Source organism: Pseudorca crassidens, chromosome 3, assembly GCF_039906515.1.
Source record: "Pseudorca crassidens isolate mPseCra1 chromosome 3, mPseCra1.hap1, whole genome shotgun sequence".
In the NCBI taxonomy this organism is placed as follows: domain Eukaryota; kingdom Metazoa; phylum Chordata; class Mammalia; order Artiodactyla; family Delphinidae; genus Pseudorca; species Pseudorca crassidens.
The window spans coordinates 6,866,715-6,893,231 of record NC_090298.1 but is presented as its reverse complement, the minus strand read 5'-3'; the positions used below and the strand labels follow the sequence as shown (position 1 = coordinate 6,893,231).

Genomic DNA, 26,517 nt, shown 5'->3' with positions numbered 1-26,517 from the left:
AGAAAGAAGTTCTCCTTTGCTTTTGTGGAGTATTCAGTAAAACTCAAATCTCTGTTTCAGACATCCCGAATAATTTATTCCTGCTGCTGGCCGGTGATCTCAGACGCCACTGCCCTCAGCTGTCCTTCTGGCTGCTCTGAGCCCCTGCTTGGTCAGTGGCTCTGGGCCAGGGCAGAGAGCCTGGGGCCGATATTGCTGGCAGCGGAGCGATCTCTGCTGAAGCGCAGGGGTGCTTCCCACTCACTGACTGACTCTACAGCTTGACGTGCGGAAAAGGACATTAGGAGCAAGTTTGGCTCTTACTATATGCATCATGATTTTGTAGGGGCTAATATTACCTTTCTGAGTTCCTACTGTGAACTGCCACTGGATGGCACTGTGTCCAAAGACGGGGCTGGGAAGCTGCCCTCCGGAGAGACGGAGGGTTTGGGGAAAGGCAAGCTCGGAGGCCACGGACACACTGAGCAGGGCTTCCGCAGACATCAAAAAGAGCTGGTGTGTGGGGTGAGTGTATAGATATTAATAGTTATTCAATAATCAGTGCAAAGTAAGCACTCAATAAGTACCTACTTAAGGAAGTCCATTAACTTGCTCACATTAATTTGGAAAATATTGTTATGGTCCAGACCAAGAACCCTGGGCTTTTGATGTGACAGATATGACTAGCAAAGAATTGTCCCGTTCCCCCTCACAGTGAAGGGCAATATTGTTTTGGTCCATACACATTTGACAACAGATGGAGTGGGAGGTTGGGGTCAGCAGCTTTTCTGTGTAGAATGGATAAACCACAAGGTCATACTGTACAGCACAGAGCACCATATTCAATATCCTATGATAAACCATAGTGGAAAAGAATATTAAAAAAAATGTATATATGCGTATAACTGCATCACTTTGCTGTACAGCAGAAATTAACACAACATTGTAAATCAACTGTACTTCAATTAAAAAAAAAAGACTATTTGACAGGGGTCATTCTGCCATGCAATTGGTTTCTTTTTTAAGGAGCACACTATGAAAGTTTGAGGATCCCATTTTCCAAGCTGTTAAAGCAATAAAAAGCTCCAGGTGAAAGGGCCACCTCCACGTTCAGCTTCCTGCCCACCTGGCCCTTCTCATCTTTGTACGGATGGAGCCAGAGAAAGGTCCACTGGGCACACAGATGAGAAGGTCTAAATAAAAATGTGTTCAGATGCTCACAATAAGACATACATGCAGTGAAGAGAATCCCATTTGCTCCAGAAATGTGTAATATTTCTGGGTTTTACAATTCAGAACATATGAACACCAAAGGAAGAAAATAGCCCCAAATATTGGGATTTTTTTAAAGTTGAAATTTGTATGCAAGAGAGGTGAAAAGCCACTCAGATAGACTTTGTTAAAAGGACTACTCTTACATGGATTTGCTTTCAGAAGCAGCAAAATATGTTGCCAAGAACAGCATAAAATGGTCAAAGAAGCTCTTACAAATCACAAATGGCTGCAAGTGACCATGCAAACGTCGCAAGGCGGTGTGTGCAGACCTGAGGGTTTAAAACACACTTCTTTTGGATAGACATTTGTAAAGGGCAAGGGAGCATGGAACATGCTCAAGAATCAACTTAAAGCAAGGGAAGAACTTACTTGAATTTTTTTTTTTTTTGGAAGAAAGTTGGCTTTTTCTCTGGGATTGGAACGTTCAATCTGAAAAGCTCCAGCTCTGTTAGAATTTAGGACACAGTTGGGGTTCTTATAGGTTGTGACCCCAGGAGTATGGGGACTATTCCAACAATTCCAAGATGCATTTTTAAAAAAACAGTCTTACATCTTTGAAGTCTGGATGCATCTTATAGCCCATAGTGGGTCCTACTATCATAAAATGATGGAGGGTTTTACAGTCAGGCTTGCATCAGCTCCTGGCATGGCTGAAGGCTGAGCCTACCATGACCTGCAGAAATGACCGTGGCTGGAGAGACTGAGACCCGGCTCAGGGTCCACTTCTGAAACCAAGTGCTTGCAGCCTGGGTGCAACCAAAGCAGGTGTTTTTTTTTTTTTTTCTAATTTGCTCAAAAGTGCCTCAGGAGCTCATAGCTGCCCTGGGCCCTTCCACCTGCCATCCAGTTCTGCTGCTCTAATGATGCATTTGTCATTGTACTGCTCCAACATCGCAAGGATTGCGACCTTTCTGTGAATCTGTTCCTGACGCCAGGCCTTCTCCACAGCCCACCCCAGATCTGCACAACGTACCTACTCGTAACTTGAAGTCGTTGAAGGAGTGCTTGTTGATGGCGTCCAGTTTCCCCACCAGGGCGAATGCAAACTCCACCATGGTGCCGATGTGCATGTACTGCCTCTCGGGCTCCTGAAAGCAAAGAGACACAGCAGGCGGGGGTGAGGACTCAGCAGGCGGGGAAAGGCTCCTTCAGTTACAGGATGCACACTCTTTCCTCTGGCCTCCTTGGGGGAGGGGGTGTCGTGGCTGAATTGTGTACCCCCAAATTCATATAGTGAAGTCCTAACCCCCAGGACCTCAGAATGTGACTGTATTTGAAGACAGGGTCTCTAAAGAAGGAATTAAGATTAAATTAGGTCATTAGTATGACCAATCTGGTATGACTGGGGTCCTTATAGGAGGAGGAGATTGGGACACAGACACACCCAGAGAGACCATGTGAAGACACAGTGAGAAGGTGGCATTCTACAGGCCCAGGAGACAAGCCTCAGAAGAAACCTTCCCTTTCGGCACCTTGATCTCAGACTCCTGGCCTCCAGAACTGTGAGAACATAAATGTCTGTTGTTTTAGCTGCCCAGTCTGTGTTACTTTGTTATGGCAGCCTGGGCAGACTTATACAGGGGCTAACCATTTTCTGCCTTTACTGGTCCCTGGGTGGTTTATCGTCCCTTGAGGAATAGAGAGTTATCACCCACATGGAGCTGAAGGAAAAGTCCAAGATTTCCAATGAAGATAAGTGGAAATTTCTACTTCTTTTTACTATTAATTTGTATTTATGATTCCTGTTACTAATTCACATTTACCATTAATTTGTAACACCTATTCTGTTTGTGTTTACTTTTGAAGTTCATCCTTTTGAAAATTCTATTTTTGGTTATATTTTAAAAAATAGATTCTTTATTAGTATTTGTATATAACCTATAAAAATGTATTCATTTACACCGCCTGAAGGTCCCCCAGTTTTTTGGGGCATAATTTTATTTTATTATTTATTTATTTGCTTGCTTGCTTATTTATTTATGTTTTAAATTAATTTTTATTGGAGTGGCTAGGTGCACGGGATAGTTTGGAACACAGCTTCGGAAGGCTGAACTGAAATGCAGCCCTGGAGCTGCCGTCAGACTCTTGGTATGGACGTCCTCTCCGTCTTTCTTTGGTCTCCCTGCCTGGTCTGTGAGCTCCACAAGGGCAGAGACTATGTTCTGTTAACCTGTAGACACACACAACAGCAAAGCGCCTGGTGCAGAAGAAGCACTTAATAAATGTCTATTGAGAGACTACACTTCGGTTGACCGTCGGGTAGCCGGGCGGGGCATGATGTCTGGGAGGAACAGAGAGAGAGTCCTCAGCTGTGGTGGAAGGTCAAAGCTGAGGGATGCGCCCGTGGGAAGCACACGCCCAAAGGAATCACTCACGTGTCCGCTGCAGTGGGCGAGGGCTCCAGGGGAAGAAATGGAAACAAAATATCAGAGGGGTGACCTGGGGGAGGCCCTCAGCTGGGACGGGGCGGAGGTCAGTAAAGGACCCTGGAAATACTTGAGAGGACAGAACACGGGGTCATCGCGGGTCTTGCGCTGTGATTTCTGGGACGGGTGTTCATCCCCCTGGGCCCCAGAGGAGTTCAATCAGAGGTGGAGAAAGCTCTCGGGGGCATTTTCCCCCTGGGCCCCAGAGGAGTTCAATCAGAGGTGGAGAAAGCTCTCGGGGGCATTTGAAGAGGAGGCACCTGGTGACCAGTGGGGGGCATACTCCACGGAGGGTAAAGATAAAAACCAACTCTGAGGGTTTCAGTGGGGATGACTGAGAAGGAAAACGGACAGAACCCACCCATTCAAGATGCCAGGAAGATGGCAAAAACCACGGTAACAGCTAAGGGAAACAGGAACACGGCAAGAGGGCAGTCCAATGACCCACATGGCCTTCTAATAATGCCAGTGAAGGGGGTAGCACTAAAGCAAGTCTTCCAACCTGGGCACTGCTGACATTTGGGTGGGATCAATCTTTGTTGGGGGGTGTCCTGCACACAGCAGGGGTGTTGAGAAGCATCCCTGCCTCTGCTCACTAGATGCCAAGAGCATCTCTCCTTCCAGTGTGACAACCAAAACAGTCTCCAGACATTGCCAAATGTCCCCTGGGGAACAAAACTGCTCCCAATTGAGACCACTGCACTAAACTTTATACACACACACACACACACACATATACATATACACACATATACATATACACACACACACATATATATACATATATACACACACACATATATACATATACAAACACACACGTATACATATACACACACACATACATACACACACGTATACATATACACACACATATATACACACATATATATACATATACACATATATATACATATACACACACATATATATATACATATATACACACACATATATATACATATATACACACACATATATACATATACACACATATACATATACACACGTATATATATACATATACACACATATACATATATACACACACACATATATACATATATACACACACATACATATACACACACACGTATATATATACACATATATACACACATAATATACATATATACACACACATATATACATACACACACATATATACATACACACACATATATACATATGTACACACACACATATATATACCTATTTATACACACACACATATATATACATATATACACACACACACACATATATATACATACATACATATATATATATATATATATATATATATATATATATATATATATGAAGGGGGAAGAGGAATTAAGAGAAAGATTTCTTCCTTCCTTTCCTCAAGTGAATTTTATCATTCTAGAAAAAGATGGATGAAATACTACTGTTGCCATAAATCCGCAACTTAAAAGTGTGGGAGCAAAACCAAACCATTTAAAATATTAGAACCACGAAGCAGACTGTCAGCTAACCTTGGTGGAAATGCAGAGAGTCATTTCTTAAGAACAGTTACACTTTTCCATCAGAGCTTGCTAATATCTCTTGTCTCATGACTTAGGGGGAAGACATGATTTGGAGGTACATGCAGGCAGTTGGAAAACATCTTGCTCCTTGACGGGAGGCATGAGCTGTTAAATCAACAGACAGGATCCTGTGCCGTAAAAATTACAACAGTCCTGGCAAAGAGAACAGACTGGCCGTGGGAGAAATGGTTTGCTTTTCATGGAATCAAGGTGCAGCAAACGAGCTTTTCTCCCTGATAAATGACTGCCCAATCTGTTTCCAGGCAGCAGGCTTCCACTGTGGGTTTGATGTGACCTCAGTGATAAATGAAGAGACTGAGCTCTGGGAGTGGGGTTGAAATCCAACGTCAAGGACTCATTTGGGCTTAGTAAAGCCTAGAGAAAATTATGCTCAGTCTCTAGAAGAGCTCAGGTCACTTCAAGAAGTCCTTATAACTGAACTTTTGATAAATGTTTGATGACAGCCTGAAACAGCTCTTTCTTCCATGATCCAAATAATTTCTCCCATCTCCAAATATTTAACTGACTTCTAGCTACACAGAGAGACCACTCATTCAGTTTCCTGGAACACACTTGGAAAGCTGTTTGTTTTGCAAGTTTCACCTGCAGGGAATGTGGCATAAAGTAAATGCATGTTTATTGAGGTTATTTTATAACCCAAGTGACTGGTATTGACCGAGGTGAAATTAACACAAGCCTCTGCTCCTGGCTTCTCCTCTCTTTCCTCCTCGCCTTCCTCTATCCATCAAACGTCCACTGCGTTCCTGCTGTGTTGGTGCTCATCTGATTCTGAAGATTCGGAACTGCCGTCTAAGGAGCACTTAGTTCTGCTGCCTGGGGCTCCTGGGAGAACGGATCAGACCTCACAGTTCTCTGAAGGAGAGTCACCCCAACCAGGTGAGCTGCATGTCCCAGCATGGAGATCGGCCCTCACCTGGGAGCTCAGGGCATCTGAGTTTCAGGCACCTTTTGGAGAGCAGGACTGGAACCCACAGCTTCCCAGTGTTTATCATCAAAACTCAGAGGCATGAAATAATATTTATGGAAAATGGCCTGATTCCTGGGCCATCTGTGGATTCCTCTGTATCCAGTGAACTTGGATTAAATTGCACGCAATGTTCTCCACCTGATCTCACTCTACCAAAGAATGTATTTGATTAAAATATGCATTAAGAGATGTTCTAGGGCTTCCCTGGTGGCGCAGTGGTTGAGAGTCCACCTGCCGATGTGGGGCACACGGGTTCGTGCCCCGATCTGGGAAGATCCCACATGCCACGGAGTGGCTGGGCCCGTGAGCCATGGCTGCTGAGCCTGCGCGTCTGGAGCCTGTTCTCTGCAACGGGAGAGGCCACAACAGTGAGAGGCCCGTGTACAGCAAAAAAAAAAAAAAAAAAAAAGAGAGAGATGTTCTAGCTAACAACCTCCCCCCTCAATGTGTTAAACCGTTTTCCATAAGGAAGTTACTGAGCTCACTGTTCACTACAGACTAATGATTATGAGGGCCCATTTGTTAGAGCTTGGGTCAGGGACCCAGTGGAGCATCCAGCTGCAGCCTGATGTGGCTTGGTTTCAAATATATTAATGAATGAGTGATTTGACCTCACCTTATGAACACTAAAGCACTGCACTTGTGTTGGCTGCTGGAAATTTCGGAACAATTAATAGCAATAGTGTATGTATGCACGTACTTTATCCTCACAACGATTCCCATGAAAGAATGCCTGTCTTTATCCCCATTATGCAGATGGGAAAGGGAAACACAGAGAGGTTAATAACTTATGTAAGTGGAATAACCAGGCTTTGCAGGTGGGCAATCTGACTCCAGGGTCCTCAATCTTCATTTACTCTAAATGTAAATGGATTAAATACTCCAATCAAAAGACACAGAGTGGCTGATACGTTACAAAAAAAAATCCATTTATATGCTGCCTACAAGAGACTCACTTCAAATCTAAAGACACACTCAGACTGAAAGTGAGGGCATGGAAAAAGGTATTCCATGCAAATGGAAACAAAAAGAAAGCTGAGGTATCAATACTTAACATCAGACAAATAAACTTCACCCTCTTGCCTCCTTCCCCGTGTGCATCTTGAATGTGGTCACAACTTTTGCTATTTGATTTTCATTTTATTGCACCATCCTCATTTTTGTTTCTATCTTATCTTTCATATTCCTTGTATGTTAGTTTATTAATTTAAAAATATTTTTGCATTGTGTCCATTTTTGTAAGCTTCTTAAGGGAGAGATTTAAATAAAATAGGCACATACATGTAGACAAGTAGGTAAGCATTTTTCCTTGATAGTCTTGCTGCTAAAATGGTGACAGCTGTGTTGGATGATGTGTCTAAGAGATATTCAGCTGATGGAAAACTATATCCAAGCATTGCTCATTAATGGCTCTGGAACTGGCCACCACCCATGTGGATGACTGGAATTCTACTTGGGTGCCTTATTGAAAACTCAAACTTGTAAGTCTAAAACTATTATTTCTATTTAATCTCCCATTAACAGCTCTTATTCTTGACTCGTCTACTTTTGCTAATGGTGTCATCAATTTCAGATCCCTAAACTGGAAACCTGAGATTCAGACAGTCCCCTCCATCTTGCTTCCTCAGCTCCCAAGTCCATCTCCCACGGACATGCTTCTCCCATTCACCTCTTTATTTCCTTTGTTTCTTTATTTTCATTGTTTATATGGTGACCACTACTTGTCTGAAAGCAGGAAGTTCACTAAATAATTGCCAGCACTTTTGAGTCAGACAAAGTTGGGTCCAGCTCCAGGTTCCACAATCATCAGCTGCATGGCCTTGGCTGAGTCACTTAACTTCTCCGGGGCTCAGTTTCCTCATCTGTGAATTGAAACAATAACTACCAGTCTCATAGGGTTGTGGTTAAGATGAAATGAATTCATATGGGCAACACATTCTGCCTGCATCCCTGAGGCTCAGGTTTTATTTAGTTTCCTTCATGATAGGGTAGAGAAGCACATCACTCTGCTTGACATGAAAAGCTTCTAGGACGAAAATGTTAGCAAGAATTGCTTTATGCCCTAGTTTAGTACTTCCCCCCGCTTTCCACACACTGAGCAACCTACATTGATGAATGGCTTCAACAACAATCTAAGTGTCTGAAATGTTAAGTATCTTTGAGGTTCTCAGTGTGTGTAGCGAAGAGTGATGGTTCTTCCTTCAGTGTTTGTTTCATATTAGTAGCATTAAAGTAGGAGGGCATTTCTCTCTCCATTTACCTACATCACGATAGCTTTGGTGTTTGTGCAAAAATACACAGCACTGAGATATTGCTTTTCATTTCAGCAGAGACCAAAACTATTTTCTACTTTTGCCAGTAAAGGAAACTATGGTTTTGAGTTTCAACATATGCTTTAGTTACTAAGAAACTGGCAGCAGAAGATCTGAGAATGATTCCTTACTTCTTCCCTGATCAACTTGGTGGAGTGTCCTAAAGTTTCGCCAAAATTCATATGAGGAAGCCTAATCCCCAGTGTGATGGTATTAGGAGGTGGAGCTTTGGGGAAGTAATTAGGTCACATGGGTGGAGCCCTCATGAATGGGATTCGTGCCCTTATAAGAAGAGACAGGAGAGAGCTGCTTCCTCTCTCTCTGCTCTCCATCTGCACCGAATGAGGACACAGAGAGAAGATGGCTGTCTGCAAACCAGAAAGAGGGCCCTCACCAGATGCCAAATCTGCAGACCTGATCTCAGACTCCCCAGCTTCCAGAACTGTGAGAAATAAATGTTACTTGTGACCCAGTCTATGGTAATTTCTTATAGCAGCCCAGCTGAGACACCTCTAATATCCCCAGGCCTACCTAGCATTGGAGTTGCTGTTTGCATACATGACTTTTTCCAGACTATAAACTCTGGAGGGCAGTTACAGAGGTGCAGTCATTAACAAGTAACTGGCACTTGCCCCAATGGGTAAAGAAAATCTATGCTGGTTGACCTACTAGCTAAATAAAATCCCAAACAGTCAAATCAGGCAGCTCCTAACTCAGGCAGAGACAGAACCGTTAGCCTGACTCAGTGAATGTGGATGGGCAATGTTTATTGCTCATTGTTTTGTCGGTCAGCTCGGTTTTGCTAATAAACTGAGTAAGTGTAGGAATCTCATAGATGGGTCACTTGGAGCCTGGGATCTTATTTGGGGGATGGAGGGAGAAGAATGATGGAGAAATCCTAGTGCTAGCCACAGTGGTTATGTCTATGGGGCCAACTCAGCAAGAAACAGAGTGAGAGGTAGTGCTTACAAACTAGTAACTACCCTTAGACCACAACCTGCTGTCAAATTTGTTCTGATAGAATAAATAAATAAAATAAAAAACTCATTTAAAATAAATAATTTAGGGCTTCCCTGGTGGCGCAGTGGTTGAGAGTCCACCTGCCGATGCAGGGGATGTGGGTTCGTGCCCTGGTCCAGGAAGATCCCACATGTCATGGAGCAGCTGGGCCCGTGAGCCATGGCCGCTGAGCCTGTGCTCCACAACGGGAGAGGCCACAACAGTGAGAGGCCCGCATAACACACACACACACAAAATAATAAATAAAATAAATAATTTAACTTTTTAAAATAAAAATAATTAAAAAGAGAGCAATAATACAAAGCTTAAAAATTTTTAATGAGCACCAGCACTCGTACCTTGATAGGAATACAAGCTCCCTGTTATCTCTTGCTTCTCTGCCTCTCCCCTCCCCCCATTCTTCTGGCACCACAAGTCACTTCTTCCAAAGTGTCGCTGGCAATGGGCATCACTCTATTTGAAATTGTGAGTAAAAGCTAGAGGTAAGGCTCATCACAGCAATAGTGTAATCAAAGTATGGGTTTACATGAAAGTTTTCATCTCTGTACTTTGGTTTTGACATATTTAAGTTCTCAGTAAAATTTGTATTAAAAAGATCAAAACCAACTTACATAATAAGACCAGAGATGACCCTAATCATTGATTCTGGCATGAAGGATGGACTTCCTTAATGATAGGGCAGGCAAAGTCCTTTCAGAGATCGAGTAGGGGAGGCTCCAGAGTGCAGCAGAGGGAATGAGGCAATAGGGAGGGGTGAGGAGTGTGGCAAACTGGGGAGAATGTGCCAAGATGGGGCAGCTGCTTCTCAGCTGGTGATTGTTGTCATCAGGAATGAAGATCAGGAGATCTACCAATTTTCAGGAGAAACTGGAGATGATTATCTTTTAGTGAGATGTCCTTTTATAAGAAGACTACATAAGTCAAGAAAAACATACCTGTAACCACAAGTGTGCTATCATGGCTTGAGGTCTAAAGGCCATGGCTGGGAAGGAGCAGGGGGCTGCTATGTGTCTGGGAAGTGGTGAAGTCCTGACGTTAAAATGAAGTGCCTCTGGGGTGCATAAGCTCCCCATTTCTATCAACCCTGAATTCCATCGCGGAACATGTACTTTTCAGGTGCATGCTCCGGGGATTACGAGAGCGGGTTCAGAATGCAAGCCTGTTCTCCATGTAATGTTTCATTTTTTGACAAATGCCTGCTTCTTTCAACAACAACAATCAGTTGTTACACATAATACAACCAACCATCTAGTCATGTTGTCTTTAAGCTTAAAATCAGAATGTGTTGTTTCATTTAAGTTAACACAAATGAAGCAAAACAAAGGCAGATAGAAAGCCCTGCTCTGACTAGGTGCTGATAGACCCCTGTGCATTCATTTTCCCAGGGGGTAAGTAGCCTGTGCCGGCATGTAGAAAATGTGGAGGTAATTACAAATAAAAGCTGACTTTCAAAAGCCTGCTTCTATCTAGACAGCTCTGCCTCTTTTTGGATTTAAGAAAAACACATGAATCCTTGAGAAACCCAATATATTTTGCCAAACTAAATATCTGGCTGTGTTGAATATGTTTGTTGCCAAACTAAATATTTGGCTAAATAATAAATAGAAAATTTTTTGTTTGTAAACAATAAATGGAAAGTTTTTTGGTTTTAACTAGAGAGATAAGTAGGTAGGCTACAAAAGGCAAAAGGGACATTCATTTTTTCATAAAGACTATATCCATGTTATTATTTCTCAAGCATGCTATGCCCCCAATCAGACATAATGAACTTTCCTTTCAGATTTTCACTGAATTTCAAAATATGTCTAGGATGATCTTACCAAGATTCTAATTAAATGTTCTAAATAAAAATAGCTCGTATTGAGTAAAAGCTCCCTACGTGGACCCGACGCCATATTTCATTTATGTCCCCAAACCCTCTTACCTATTCTGCGGGAGGAAGCAATGGTATCCATACGTGAAACAGTGTACAAACCATAACTGTATTATTACCGCTATTATCCTTTTTATCACCCACTCTGCCCGTGGAGCATTTTGCATATTAATGTCTTCCCCACAGCCTCAGGAAATGAGTGGGATCCCCACTGTATACCAAAGCACACTAATGTGCAGAAAGTTTAGCTACCATGGTAAGGAATGAGCAGTCTCACGTGAAAGCCACGCTCCTTCCACTCTACCACGAAGGTAAGTACTCATGTATTAACAGTGGTGGCTGTCAGGATGCAGCTCAAGGGTAGCTGAGAAGGCAGATTTTGTGGCTGCCAGTGATGAGGGCAGGAGGGATGGGGCACCTGTGGAAGGAGTGCTTGGGTGAATGGTGTGCGTACAAACGTGTGGGTGCAGAAGCCAACATGGTGGGGGGCTGGGGAAGAAGAGGAGGGGGTGAAGCAGCACGAGAGCTGTGGGCAGAGGGAGGTGAGCCCTGCACCCAGAGTGCCCGGGTCTGCAGCCCTGCTCTATAGCCCTGTTCTATGGCTGCTTGTTCCATGACCTTGGGTAAGTTACTGCACTGCTGTGCCTCAGTTTCTCCATCTGTAAAATGGGCTTGGGTTGGGGTGCCTCCTAGGCTTGTTAAAAGTAAAGACTCAGGAGGCATTTATTAAGTTTTCGAAAATGGTAGGAGAAAAAAAAGAGCGCGTTTGCACGGGGAGGAGCAGGATTGTAAAATGGCGGGAAGGAAGCGAGAGGCTGGGCTGGGAAGCAGGGTGGCCACGCGCTGCTCCATCACTCATTGAACAGACATGGGCAATCACTCTGTTCAGCGCCCCCTTCTGGGACTTTGGGGAACACCACATAAGACACGGCCGCTGCTATAATTTGGATGCTGGGCAAGAAACACACGTCTAAACAAAAGCAGGAAATGATATGCAGCACGTGGGAGGAAAGGAAATAGGATCTAGACACAGAGGGTCAGGTGAGGCCAAAGCAGGTCAGGGTGCAGGAGAGGCTCCTATGAAAGCGGGAGCCTTGGCACGGCTGATGGGTGAGAGCTGAACACAGGGTGTCTTCCTGTGCATCAGAATCACCTGTGGAAATGGAGATTTCCAGCCCCTCACTCAGGTGTCTGGAGACCATGTGTAGCACCCACCACAGGGCCTCTGATGCAGCTGGTGGGTGCACCCCTCCTGGAGGGTGTATGAGTAGCACTTGGTGCTTGTCTGCACAGACACACAGTGCACGTCTGAGGGCTGATGAGGGAGCTGTAGGGAGAGGTAGGGGATGGGTCAGAGCAGGGGCGTGGAGGCAGATGGTGGAGGCCCTGTTCTGGAAGTAGGGAGGACAAGAGGAAGGTGAGGGTGCTGTGAACAAGCTGGGTGTCTGTGGAAAGCTGGAAACGTGAGCTCCAAGCTTGGCCTAATGGTCAGGAAGGTGGACGATGGTTTTGTCAGCGGTCGGATACACAGGCTGGTGGAGCAAGTCTTAGCTGAGATCCCTGATGGAGGGGAGGGATTGGGGAAAGAACATAGAAATGTCCACAGAGGAAGACCTCAGGCAGGATTCACTAAAGAGAAGAAACGAGAAGCTGAGGGAGAAGAGGACTTCTGGGCGAAGGTGATGGCTGGCTATATCAGAGGCCACAGACAGGACACAGAGAATGATCGCTTGGGGAATGCAAATCCGACTTGGATTTTGGAATTTGGAAGTACTTCCTGATCTTTAGGAGTGGAATTTCTGACATCCGCATTGGTGAGGGTTAGCACAGAAGGAGAAGGTGAAAAATAAAGGCAGTGGATAAGGACAAGCCATCCAAAAATTGTGCCTATGGGAAGGGGGAGGAGAGGTCTGGAGACATTTGTTGAAGATCCAGGAGACCAGGGTCTGGTGGTGACAGAGTCGAGACTAGGGAGCCTGGCTGTAGGGATGATGGAGGGATGATGGAAGGTGATTGTGGGATGGAGGAGGGATCATGGAGGGGTGATGGAGGGATGATGGAGGGATGATGGAAGGATGAAGGAGGGATGATGGAGGGCTGAAGGAAGGATGATGGAGGACTGATAGAGGAGCGATGGAGGGTTGATGGAGGGATGAAGAAGGGATATTGGAGGAATGATGGAGGAGTGATGGAGGGGTGATGGAGGGATGAAGGAGGGATGAAGGAGGGATGAAAGAGGGATGATGGAGGGATGATGGAGGGATGAAGAAGGGATGATGGAAGGATGATAGAAGGATGAAGGAGGGATGATGGAGAAATGATGTAGGAATGATGGAGGAGTGATGTTGGGTGATGGAGGGATGAAGGAGGGATGATGGAGGGATGATGGAGGGATGAAGGAGGGGTGATGGATGAATGATGGAAGAATGTTGGAGCAGTGATGGAGGGATGATGGTAGGATGATGGAGGAGTCATGAAGGAGTGATGAAGGGGTGATGGAGGGATGATGGAGGGTGATTGTGGGATGGAGGAGGAATCATGGAGGGGTGATGGAGGGATGATGGAGGGATGAAGGAGGGATGATCGAGGTATGATGGAGGAATGATGATGGAGGGGTGACGGAGGATGGGCCCAGCACAGACACTGAATGCTGAGTGGGTCTTCATGTGCCTCTGAGCATCCCTGCCAAGGGTTCCGTAAGTGGCTGTTGCTAGCTAAGTTCTGGAGCAGGTGTGATTTTGTCAAGTGAAGTGTCCTAAATGGGCCACAAGAGGAGGTCAGCTGAGAGGCCTCAGAATTGGGGCTGGGATTAGGGTGAGAAGAGTGAGGCACTCACCTCAGCTGCAAAACTTAAGGGGGCACTGAAAAACTCAACCATCATGAGAAATAATATCCTAGTGCAATGTTTAGAAAATCAAAATTAATGCAGACAAATCCAGAAAGAAGTAAAACACTGAAATTTAAAGAAAGATAGGGGCTGTGGACTGCACAGATCCCCCTCAAATTCATATCTTGAAGCCATACCCACGAGATCTCTCTCTCTCTGCTTTGTGAGGACATAGCAAAAGGGCAGCCAGCAACAAGCCAGGAAGACAGCCCTCACATGAACTGCATCCCGCAGGACCTTGATCTGGGACTTCCAGCCTCCAGAGCTGTGAGAAAATAATTCTCTGTTGTTGAAGCTGCCCAGCCTTCATTATGGCAGCTGAGCTCACTAATCAGTTTCTGACAGTGCTGTGATGGGCGTCTTAGAGCCCGAGGCAACAGGAAAAATGTCTGTCCCTGTGTACATAATTTTATGTTATTTTTAATGGTTAATTTTTTTCAGAACATTAAAGATGCTGAAAAGGATTAAGTTTTCTTCCATTAAAGCCAGGACAGTAAAAATCTAATTAGTTCTGTCTTGGGTAAAAATAAGATATTTAGAATTAAAACAAGGTTGTACATTTTAATACCTTTATTGTCCAATTTTCCAACAGTTTTTCAACACTTGAATGTTCTGGCAATAAAAACCCAACCCCGAAAGATACACAACACCATGTAAACAGGGGTGTCCATTTTTCCTTTTGTGTCAGGCGTCAAGATTGCTTGGAACGGTACTGCTCAAAACTTACGATTCTTCTAAGTTCTCTTTTATTGCTTGTTTGTTTTACTTTTCCTTATTACTAAAGTAATTCATACCCATGAAAAAAATAATAATCTGGAAGCAACACCTGAGTAGAAGGGACATATATTACCCCACTCACTCAGAAAAATGCTAGGGTTAATCTTGAGTCCGACGTTTCATGTTCTCGTCTCTGCCCACGAATGTTAAGAGAGAAGAGGACCCTCTCCTGATGCTCTGGGGGTTGGACTCTGTCTGAGCAAGCTGCTGCCCCTCTGTCCCTCTCTTGGTTGCCTGTGGGAGGTGGTGGGGTTGGGGGGAAGCTAGACACACGGGGGTCGGGGAATGGCTGAGCTCTTCCTCTCCTTGGGGGAATCCAACCACCTCCAGCAAGCTGTGCTCTGGTAAGTTTCATCCCTCTGTGCTGCACCCACCACCTCTGCCCTGGGTCAAACAAGCCAGTGCCCGTCAGGGAGCCCACTGTCCCGAGGGGAAAGGGGTCTTGTTATTGACCCACAAGTTAACAAACCATATCTAGGGACTTCCCTGGTGGTCCAGTGGTTAAGACTCTGCGCTCCCAATTCAGGGGGCAGGGGTTTGATCCCTGGTCGGGGAACTAAGATCCCACGTGCCACATGGCATGGCAAAAGAGAAACAAAAACAAAGTATATCTACACACACACACACACACACACACACACATACACAGAAACAAAACACAACATAACAGAAACCCCCCCTCAAAAACCCTAGTTGATTGAAGATACTCAATTTTGACCAAATCACCTTTTCAACCAAATTTCTGGGTGGTCAGCATGTTTTTGACCACATTGTTTTAAATCAAAAGACCAAGAGCCCTCCCATAATGAGTCACCTTTAAATAAACAGCTCGAATCAACTTTCTTGTATATTTATCTGGTATCAAGCAGCTACCAGACTGGTTGTTTTTTTTTCTACCTTGTCTGCCAGAGAAAGAAGTTTTGTGAACAGACCCTCAGAAGCCTCCAGAATTCTCATCTTTTCTCATGAGACCTTAATCACTGAGGTCAGGGTTGTGCCTGCAATTCAGTGAATGGGTCACTGTTTTGGTCCCAGGATGACCTGTGGGCAGAGCTGAGGCTCACGTGTGCTGGGTGTGGCTGACACGTGTGTACCTGGGCGTGCTCCTGGCTGGGCACGGCACTCAGACCCGTCGCCGCCATGTACGTGCTGCCGATGGTCTTGATCTTTTCAACTCCACTGAACTTTGGCTTGGACAGCAGCTGGGGGGCAATGACAATCACACAGTTACTCAGTCGACTGCTGACCCAAGGCCAAGCATTTTCTAGAGACATTCTCAAATCCTAGTTCAGTCACAGGAACATGATACTGATTATTCACCCTTCGACCTTGGGCATCGTGGGGAAAGAACACTTCATGCGTCTCACAAAGGGCATGTACTTGGAAAGATATGCAGTATAACGATTTACTTCCAGTTAACATGAATTACCTTTTAGAATTTGCTAGTGAAAGAAACAGGATAAATTATGATGCGAGTGATAATGGCCTCAAATAAACTTCCCCACTCTGTGTTTGAAAGGTCTAAATATAAAATCGTGATTCAGAGAGTGAGGTCTTCCCTGCATGGTGAGGGTGAATTATGACCAACTGTAGTGCTGAGGATTAACTTTTGCCCTCTGAAAACCTGGAGTGGAGGAAATAAATGGTCCCTCTCATCAGCCCTGACCCTAATATTTTTTGCCCCAGTTTCTGGCACCAGTAATCAGTTTCCTACTGGGGTCCTCCTCATCTACTACATTAGACCTTGGGGTGGGTTGGAGGAAAGGTAAAAATAAGAAGCTGTAGGAAAGGGAAAGACTGGATGGAGAGAGCAAATGAAGGAAACTCTGGAAGGTTCTGTATCTGCTCAGCAGGACAAAGGTACGAACAGAAGACTGGGAACATCTTCTAGACCCTTCCTTGGTACTCCTGCTTTCAGAGGAGATTCGCTCAAGATCACATGTCAGAGAATCTAAGATAAGTGAGCAAATCCCATGATCACATCTCCATGAGCAATCCAACCTGAAAGAATGGTCACTAGTGCTAGAGAGCATTTATTTTACCAAGGGGCAGCTGGAGGAAATGTGCCAACATTTTTCACTGTGAACCCTGCACAACAGTGAAAATCTCTACTTGTCATTACTTCACCATGAGTCTTGAGTCAACCTCATGGTGACAGTGGTGGTAGCAGAGAAATGCACAGGTCCCACAAGACATTTAGAAGGTTGGCCTGAAACCATCATATTATATAATTTCATCACTGTGTTTCAAAATTCCATCAATCATGATGAACGTATGTTCACTGATGTCAACTTTCCTATATTTGCAAAATATTGTTAAAAATGGTAAAACAACAATATCTTTCAAACCAGAGGTCTGTTTGTTCTTACTAGAAAACAAAGTGCATTGTTTCCTTTGTAGGCAGAAAATTCAAAAGTGACACCTATTCCAATACCTAAGATGTACACTTTGTCCCTTCTAAAATATATTCTACCACATTCATATTGCTTTTTCAATAACAAAGCATGCCATCTGTGTACAATTCAAATTGATATCTGACATAGACCTTGGAGTTTGCACAGACACACATGCAAATAAGCTACTATCTTTTTTATGTATAAAGAGATGGGCAAGTATTTTCCTTGGAGTTCAAGCCTTTCAAGAAAATTCATGGGCATGCTGGAGAGAGATTTTATGGAACAGATTTTGGTCGTTGTTGATAGAAATCATATTAGCTTTAAAAATAATATGTGTTTGCCTCACCAAAATTAGTCAGTGACCTAAATAGAGCAAAAAAGCTTAATGCCAACCACCAGAAATTTTGTCAAAGGACAAGTTTTAAGATATGCCATGATGTTGGACTAACTTCAAATGTGCCAGTCCAGAGGAACGCCAAAGGATGGGACTGGGGCCAGCCCTGCCCATCAAGGGTAAGTACGTACATCGTCAAAGTCGGCAATGATCTCGTTTAGGAGACGAAGGCATTCCAAGCCCTCCTTGTTCACATCCGATTCTGTATAGAATTCTTTGAAATCCGGAATGGAGGCAAACATGACGCAGACACAGTCATAGGACTGGTGGTATAAATCCTGCCCAGGAGAAAAGGAAGAGCTGAGCACTAGGAAAACTTTTAAGCAAACGTGCTCCTAATGGAAGTGTTTCTTTACGTTAAGACTGGTAAAGAAATCACCCAGGGTCCACTCCACCTGCTCCACCCTGGTCCCAGGCCCATTTTAGGCACTGGCCATTGATCACAGGTGAAGGCTTCTAGGGAGCTGGATGCAGGCTCAGAATCGTCAACACCACACTCCCACTGTCACTACCAGTTAGTATGAGGTGCCCTTCTGGTTACCCCTCTCTGCCATCTCTATCGTAGACAATGACAAGAGACCATAGACTTCTCATTTAGGAAAAAACAACAACAACATTCTTTTAACAACTAAAGGGAAACAAAACGATTTCCCAAGCTACTATATTGTCCTAAAGTGACTCATTATGGCTACATTCTTTGGATTGGAGGCATCATGAATTTTCCTCTTCAGCCTGTCCTGAAAGGAGCAGATGAAACTCATCATGTTACTTCTGAATTACACCAGAGAGAAATAGTGAAATTCCTCAGGCTACTTATTCTATTGTATTAGACACCAGAAATATTTGTTCGGGATTTCCTTTTGTTTTTAAATAGACTAGAGTCTAAACTAAAAGTCTAAACTTTTAGTGAGGAAAATTGTAAATACAATTTCAAGGTGTTTCCACACATAATTTTCCCGAGCATATAGTGAAACCTTCAAGTTCAGTGGAGATTTCTTATAGGAAGCGTTATTATGTGGGCATGGGGGCTGGTCCTGGGAGGGAAGATCTGCTCTCTCACTGGTGCTGGTGCATCAGGGCCCTTGGATGGCCTGTCCCGGGCAGAATGGCCAGGCGCCAATGTGGGCACACTGCATCATGGGAAACACTCCCTCCACCAGAAAACGTGAGGAGAGTTCTGTCACACAAGATGGCGACCTCTGAGTGGAGGAAAGAAAGCTAGCGGCTGATGTTTCCTGTGTGCCTGGCAGAGGGAGAGAATCTACCCTGCATGGATGTTACCAGTGTGCTCTGCTCTCTGCGGCACTCAGATGAATCCCTTAGCAGGGAGTGAGCACTTCAACAGCACCATAACTCCAAGGTTTGGTGGCCTCTCAGAAAAACCATTCTTCCTCTGCTGACGTCTCATGACACACACATCGGGGCAATGGCAACCCACGGCAGGTCACAACCACTTCCTGGGAAAGACAGACTTGTGTCATCTTCCTGTTCTCAGGGCCAACCACCTGGTAGTGCCTTCTGCTACTGCCTTACAATCTCTATAAAATACATGAACAATAGAATCAAGGTTTTTCTTTTGTATTCTCCCAATATGGTTGACTTGGTTCTTGGTGCAGACCTGTACTTCCTCTCTCTGAAAAGTTGTTTTTGTGAACACTCATATCCTCAGAAGATGACCTGTGGAATGTATGATTGCCAAGCTTAGGTTCCAGTAATGCTGACCCAGCCAGGGTGTCAGGGTAACAGGGGAGAGAAAAGCCCCTAGAAACCTCTTCTAGTTAAAAAGGGCAGTTTCATAAAAGTAGTATAAACTCCACTGACTTCTCTACTCTTAAGGAAAAGGGGTACATCTAGCAAGGCAAGGGTATATTTTCTGCACCCTGCACTTCTCCACTGTCTGCTGACATCAGCCAGAGTGACCATCTGGGGAATGATGATGATGACAAGAAAACACACAATAATCACCAGCACTGGCTGAGTGCCCACTGCATGCCAGGATGCCCACCCCTCTGAACTCTCCACCAGCATTAACTTGCCCCTGACTACAATCCTAGGAAGCTGGTATTTTTATTCTCAATCTACAGATGAGGAAACTGAGGCACAGAACAGTTACATTACTTTCCCAAGGTCACAGTTACCAAGTCTGATGCAGAGGTCACTGTTATAAATGCTACACTTTATGCTTTACCCTGCATTTCCTGGATGACCACAGAGTGTGCTGCCTGGACTTGGGGCAGCATGGGGTCCCGTATCACTTGTAGGTCACGTCACTTTGCCTTTTTCCTTTCCCCTAGGGTCTTTAAGGGTATCTGGGGATGGGAGATAAGGAAATGCAAGACTGAACTGACTGAAAGTTTGGATATGAGGGCTGATTTTAACCACACTGGTTTGGAGTCTAATAAAACATTTTCAGGTCGACACTCAAAATTGTCCTCTGAACTCTTGCCCCAGAACACCTAGGTTGTTGGAGCTGGAAGAGGTCTGATGGGTCATTTAATTCCATGGTCTTCTAATAGGAATGCCTAGGAGAGTCACCAATGGGGCTTTCAAGAAGGTGACACCTGGGCCGCCCAATGACCAACTGAACCTTGCCCCTGCAGTGGGCTCCAAGCATGTGCATCTTTTTGTAAAACTCTATGAGTTTTCCTGCTGTGCAGCCTTGATTAAGAATCATGGGACAAATGAGGAATTGTGAAGTCAGGGGAGTTTGGTGACACACCAAGGCTCCCGCTGACTTAGGGACCAGGACTAATCTCTGGAGTCCTGGTCTGGCACTCCACAGGCCATGAGTGCTACTGGGGCCTTGGACTGCAAAATGCTCACCCACCCTCTTTGACAAATGGGTCACGTGGAGCTTTGAGGAAACACCAAGGGTGAGTGGGGATTTCTGACCCCCTAGTTCCTGGCTCAGGGCTTCCACAGGGCTACGCTTGAGAATCAGGGAAACTTGACAAATGGGAAGCTTTACAAATTCACTAGAGCTAATGAAACGTGCAGGGCTTAGAGCCATACCCTAAACTCATGAGAGGTTCCCTCAGGTCTTTGGGTTGCGCTTGGGGCCAGAGAGAACCACAAGCTCATTGGCTGATGACCCGAGCTTATCTTATACTTCCAGAGGATCTGGGGTGAGGGTAGGGCAGGTAGGAAGCCTTGGAGGAGATTTTGGAATTCAGGGTCTAGCACGGGTGACCCTTGTCCAGAACATAGCTGCCAACAAGAATCTCACTGAGCTTTAGAAGTGGAAGCTTAGATGCCATTTCAACATTCACTCACATGTAGCCATTCTGCAAAACAAGCTCAAGTTATGGCAAAATCATCACAAAGCAGCTGCATTTCTGTGCGCACTGTCTTTTGCAGTTTATTGAGCAGAACTTCAGTTCTTTCCCAACTCTGGATGAAAACTTGGGACAACCCCATGACTCTTCTTGTCATTCTCAGGTAACAGGAGTCCTCTCATCGATAATTTAAGTGTCCAATCTAACGAGAAGTCAGAACTCAGACCCCAGTGGAATGTGTGGCTTTTCTCCTTCCCCAGTGTGGGCCTGCTGGGTGGTGGAGGAGTGTCTGCAGGGTGGGAAGGGGGCACGGTTGGCTTCTACTCTCTCTCTCCCCCTCATGCTTCTGGTCTGACCCTCCCCAGCTGCCTAGCCCAGTTTTCCAAAGCACCCAGGGGTGGAGAACAGGGGAAGAAAGAAGGGTCTGTTGGAGGAGGGACGCGTTCTATTAACTACATCATACTCCCAGGGAACTTAAACCTGGTGGACATTTTCATGGGTTATCTGAAGACTCTCCGTCACTTCCCCCCAACACGGGACATCCTGCCAAGGTTCTCTTGATGTGGACCACGCACTCCGCTCCTACTTGTGACTACTCTCTCTGCCCCGGGCTTTCTGGTTAGTCTTCTAGCTTCTCTGCTGGGGCCCATTCCTCACTCTAAGCAGCTTTTCAAAACAGGATCTAAAATGACCCCATGCCAACTGTTTTTCTCTGGCTTGGTCCCTGGAAACATTCAGCAGGCTTTGCCCTCCCAAACCCTCATAGTCTCATTACATCCCCACCTGCAGCCCCCAACTCTCTTGGGCCAGACACTCCAATAAGCCCCTGCCCTCTGCATTCAGGAAACTACATGTCATCTGTGTCCCCCAGATGGAGTTGCTGCCCCAGGACCATGTAGGGGCCCAAGTCATAGGTACACATCCCAAGCTGAGTGGTTATGGTCTATTTATGAGGCAAGAGGTAAAGGGAGGATTCCCCACGTCCCTTCAGAAGGGGGCTCGCTTCTCACTATATTCTGTCCCAAATCCCTCTTCCAACCTCTACTCTCCCAGCCCTCGTGTCCCTGAGAGTGAAGGATCGAGAGCTGTGTAGCTCTTGCATTTGTAAATTCTGCACACTGTTTAGCACCCCCTTTGGAATATGACACCTACTGTCTCTTGGTGTCCTGGGCTGACATTCACTTTAGCGTGCTGTTACATAGACACACAGGCACGCACAGCCCCCCATGAGGGCCTGCCAGGTGCCAGGCTTCATAGCAGGTAATGGGGTCACAGAGACGGACAACGCAAGCCCTGCTCTAAGGAGCTTAGGGTCTAGTTGGAGAGAGAGCGCAAGTACAAGGACAGGAGAACAAAGTGTGATTGGTGCTGCTTGCACGCAGGTGTGGAGACGTCTGCTCGGTGTGCCCTAGGGAGTTGCCAGAACTTGCCACTAGCTGGGGCTCCAAACTCTGGGACCAGCGCTTTCTCCTGCTGACTCAGGCCATAGTGAGGAGGCCAGAGTGATCCTCCCACCTTTCACATCCCCCCTCAGTCCCCAGTTGTCAGCTAACGCCTAATTTATTCAGGGGAGTCAGATCATTAGAAAGCACAAAAGCGTCTCTGAAAACCTGTGGCTTTCTAGCCTGACTCTGTAAGGAATGCGTTGAGGGAGCTGCCCGGGTGTTGGGAGTTAGCTGAGAAGGGGGAGCGTTTGTGTGCCTGGCAAACTCCCCTGTACCCGCATTGACATCTGTGTCTCGTTTTGATCAAGCCTCGGCTCTCCCGCAGTGAGGCTGCGCGGCTCAGAATCACACAGAACCCTGACCACCGGGGACTCGGCAAAGGGTCGACAAAATGCAGTCTTTTCAACAAGGGACCAAAGCTGCTGGGACATCTGTTCAAGGGACCTTTCTGACATGTTCCTGCCAAAACACAGCCATCTGGAGAGTAGGCTTTGTCAACCAGCGGGCTCTGTCTGGGCCACAGAGCTCTGTACCAGGGTCTGAATGGCTTGAGGGCCTGGACCTGGTCAGGACAGTCAGCAGCTGGTGGAGAAGCTTGAGGATGTTTTGAGTAAAACCAGTGCCCTGGGGGAGGAAGAAGAGGGGCTCGCAAAGGTGGACACAGCAGCTCTCTGCCCACAGGCCCGGGACACAGGTGCAGTGAACAGTTTTAAATCGAAATAAAAGATCTTTTCATAATTATTGTGATTAAATCATTCTTTACTCTGTATTTCTGAAGGAAAACGAGTTTCCTCTGTGCATGAGGCAGGTAGGAGAATCAAAAGGCTCTTTGTGAACATGGGTCCTGGCCAAGGTCATAGGTCATGTTTCCAAGGAATGTTCCAGAAAACCATGGAACATTAACCATTACTGTGGGACTGAAAGCCACACTCCTGTCTACCGCATGCTCTAAAAATAACCCTGGTCCAGCTTCTGCATTCAGAAGCCATGAGTGCTCAGCCCACACCACAGAGAAGGAGCGAAGGAGGTGATGCCATCAGATGAGGGTACAGCGCAAAGCGATTATGTGAGTTTTGCTGTCCACGCTAGTCAGGCCCTGAAAAGCTGTGGGAAGGCACCTCCCGTGACAGATATTGATAAGTTCCAGGAGGCAGTGCTCTCAAGTTTTGCATAAGTTTGGGATATTTGCTTCAAAGATGCCTAAAATTGAGTGTTTCCTGAATGCCAGGCACTGCTCTAAAAGTTTCGCATGCGTTATCGCTTTTGAAATTAGTTATAGCCTCTGTGAGGAGGGAGCCCGAGGTCCCACAGCTAAGAAGCGCCAGGCCCGGGACAAGCGCTTTGCTCTCAATGGCCAAGCAGGGCCCAGCGGGTAAGGAAAGCTGGCCGGGGCCCAGGAACCCCTCTCGTCTCAGCGTTGGCTGCGCTCTGTCACGCCCAGTTTGGGTCTGGAATCCTCCAGAAATAATCCTCTTCAGGATCCGCGTGTTTGACGATGGGCAGAACTTCCCCTCGCAGAAGCATTAGGGAAGGAGACAGGGGGAGGGAGAGGGAGAGAGAGAGAGAGAGAGAGAGAGAGAGAGAGAGAGAGAGAGAGAGAGAGAGCACGCGCGTGTGTATGCAGGGCGCATCTATACGGCCCTGACAGTGAGGGGGGCCAGCAGCCTGGACCATGTCCACGCTATTAAACAGAGGAGGTCAAACACCTCAGCCTGCCTGGCCTGGGATCACAAGCTTAGGTTGACACATCCCCAGGTCAGGGAAGTGGGTTCTTTTGCCCAGGGGGCAGGAAGGGCTGACTGTGACAGAAGGTAGGCATCCAGCCTGTCGGGAAGTCTGAGGGATGGGGCAGAAGTCTGCCATGCACTCAAAGGAGCCTCTTGGTAATAACCTGGTTATAAGCATTTTGGAAAAAAAACCCCAAAACAAAACCGTCCTTTCTGAGACTCATGGTGGGAGCCCTCAGAACCTTTAGGCAGGGGGCTAGGGGCTGTCCTTCTCCTTCAGACCCTTTATGGGGCTTCTCTTCTGCACGCAGGATTCCCTGTGAGGACCAGAGCAACAGACTCTCCTTCACCACCGGTCTGATCTTGAGCAGCGACTGGGCGGCATCTCTGTCCTGCTGAGCAGACATCAGGCTGCCCTGACTGCAGGCTGCCCGATGGGGCCCGCTGTAATTTTTTAATCTCCAACAGTTACAGTGGCTGCTTGAGTAGCTCCCTCCCCTCCCCAAATATTTAACCTAACCAGCAAAAACTGGCAGTAAAACCTGGAAAGTCACAGCCCAGGGGAGTTCTGTGTTGTCTGATGAAATACAGAGACTTTTGCAGCCCACAGTTGTGCAGAATGAAGAGATCGTTTCAAGGACGGTCTCATCGGTCTGATGACCCGATGTAAGATTCAGTGTGTGTCGCTCTACCCTCCTGAGCAATGTGAGGTCAGCAGCTAGAAAGTGCAAATCTAATGACGTCCAGGGTATCGGGGTTCCTAAGCGAAAACCGGAGACCTCTAATATGCAATAAGGGAACTTGGAGCTGTTTGTGGCAGGAAGCGTTTGAAAAGCTTTGCAACTGAGCTCCTGTTCATTTTCCTATGGGAAAATGAGGCTGCCTGGGTCAGGGGTGTGTTTCCTGAATGAAGGAATAAGCTGGGAGCTTGGTGAATGGGTGCTGACTGTCTGCGGGGGAAATCATTTTAGCGCCTAAGTCAGGTTCACGTGCACACACAGGAGTGATGTGGCCATGGACGAGGCCCCCAAGGAATTCACCTTCTTGATCTGACAAATGAGGCAACAGAACCCAGAGCTGATTTCAACGAAACGCGCTGATTCCTACTTTGTCTCCGAAAAGTTCCCAAACTGCCGGCGCAGTGAGGTGGTGCCTGTTCCAGGGTTCAAGCCCACCGGGTGGTGCTGCCCTGATGCTGCAGCCTTCCTCACGGACCCCACGTGGGCGGTGAAGGCTGTAGAAGACGCTGTGTGTGTTCTGAAACTCGCAGCACTGATGAGGAAACTTGGAGGGAAATGTCACTGCCATCTTGGGAGCACCCATGACGTGCTAGTCGCAGAAGGGTCACTGGCCTGGCACACAGTAGGGCCACTCGGTAAGTGGATGAGTCCATTGGTGCTTTGGTGCTGCCTGCCCACCAGGTATGTCCCACCTGCATGGATGTGGGACTCCGGGTCCTGCTCTATCAAATGCCCACCTCAGCTGGAGGGACGGATGCTCAGTGTGACATGCAACATCCCACACTCTACCTAAGAATTGTGCAAAGTAAAGCACAATTCCCCTTTGACTCAAGGGGAGACGGGGCTCAGGCTGGGGAAGTAGCTCACATTACCATGACAGAAAATGTTGGGACAAAGGTTCAAGCCCATGCTGTCCACCTGTGGGTTTCACTCTACATCCCCATCTGCTTTTCCTTATGATTTCCAAAGGGGCAACTGTGTCCAGAGGCCTGCTTAGAATAAGTCAAGCAAACAGGAATGAATAGAGAGAACAGATGATTCCCCTGGTCTGGCCTAGGGAGACGTCAGGAGGGGGCAGAAGAGGTCACCAAGTGCTGTAGGGCTGAACCCGGGGCCTCTTAAGGTCTTGAACGAAGCACCGTCCTGTCATCTGGACAGAAGTAGCCCCTTGAAGCCTGGAATGGTCTTTTTCTCCCCCTCTACAGCCTTCATCTCTCTGCCAGTTTCTAGCACTTTCTTTTCTGGTTCAGAAGTCACTTGCTCACAGTGGTGGACTTTCTGGACTCCTGCATTTACGCAGTTGGCACCTTTGGAGACAATAGGATTCTGTCCCCTCCTGGGCCGGTTCATCTCTGTAACCAGGCCCAGCACCAGCCTGACCCAGGGCAGGGGCAACAGATGAATTTATAACCTGAATTGACAGCTAGACATATAGACACAAACAAGCTCTTAA

The 26,517-nt window shown here is 46.3% G+C and overlaps 1 protein-coding gene across 1 annotated transcript in view; it reads right to left on the bottom strand.

Annotated features, from left to right (window-relative positions):
• The window catches only part of ADCY2 (adenylate cyclase 2), a 433,654-nt gene that overhangs the window by 6,333 nt on the left and 400,804 nt on the right, over positions 1-26,517 (bottom strand). Inside the window, exons 21-23 of the mRNA XM_067730355.1 lie at positions 18,009-18,155; positions 16,182-16,289; positions 2,228-2,342 (exon numbers count right to left, since the gene is read on the bottom strand). Of these exons, the coding sequence (XP_067586456.1) occupies positions 2,228-2,342; positions 16,182-16,289; positions 18,009-18,155 (370 nt within the window). The remainder of the gene's footprint in view (positions 1-2,227; positions 2,343-16,181; positions 16,290-18,008; positions 18,156-26,517) is intronic.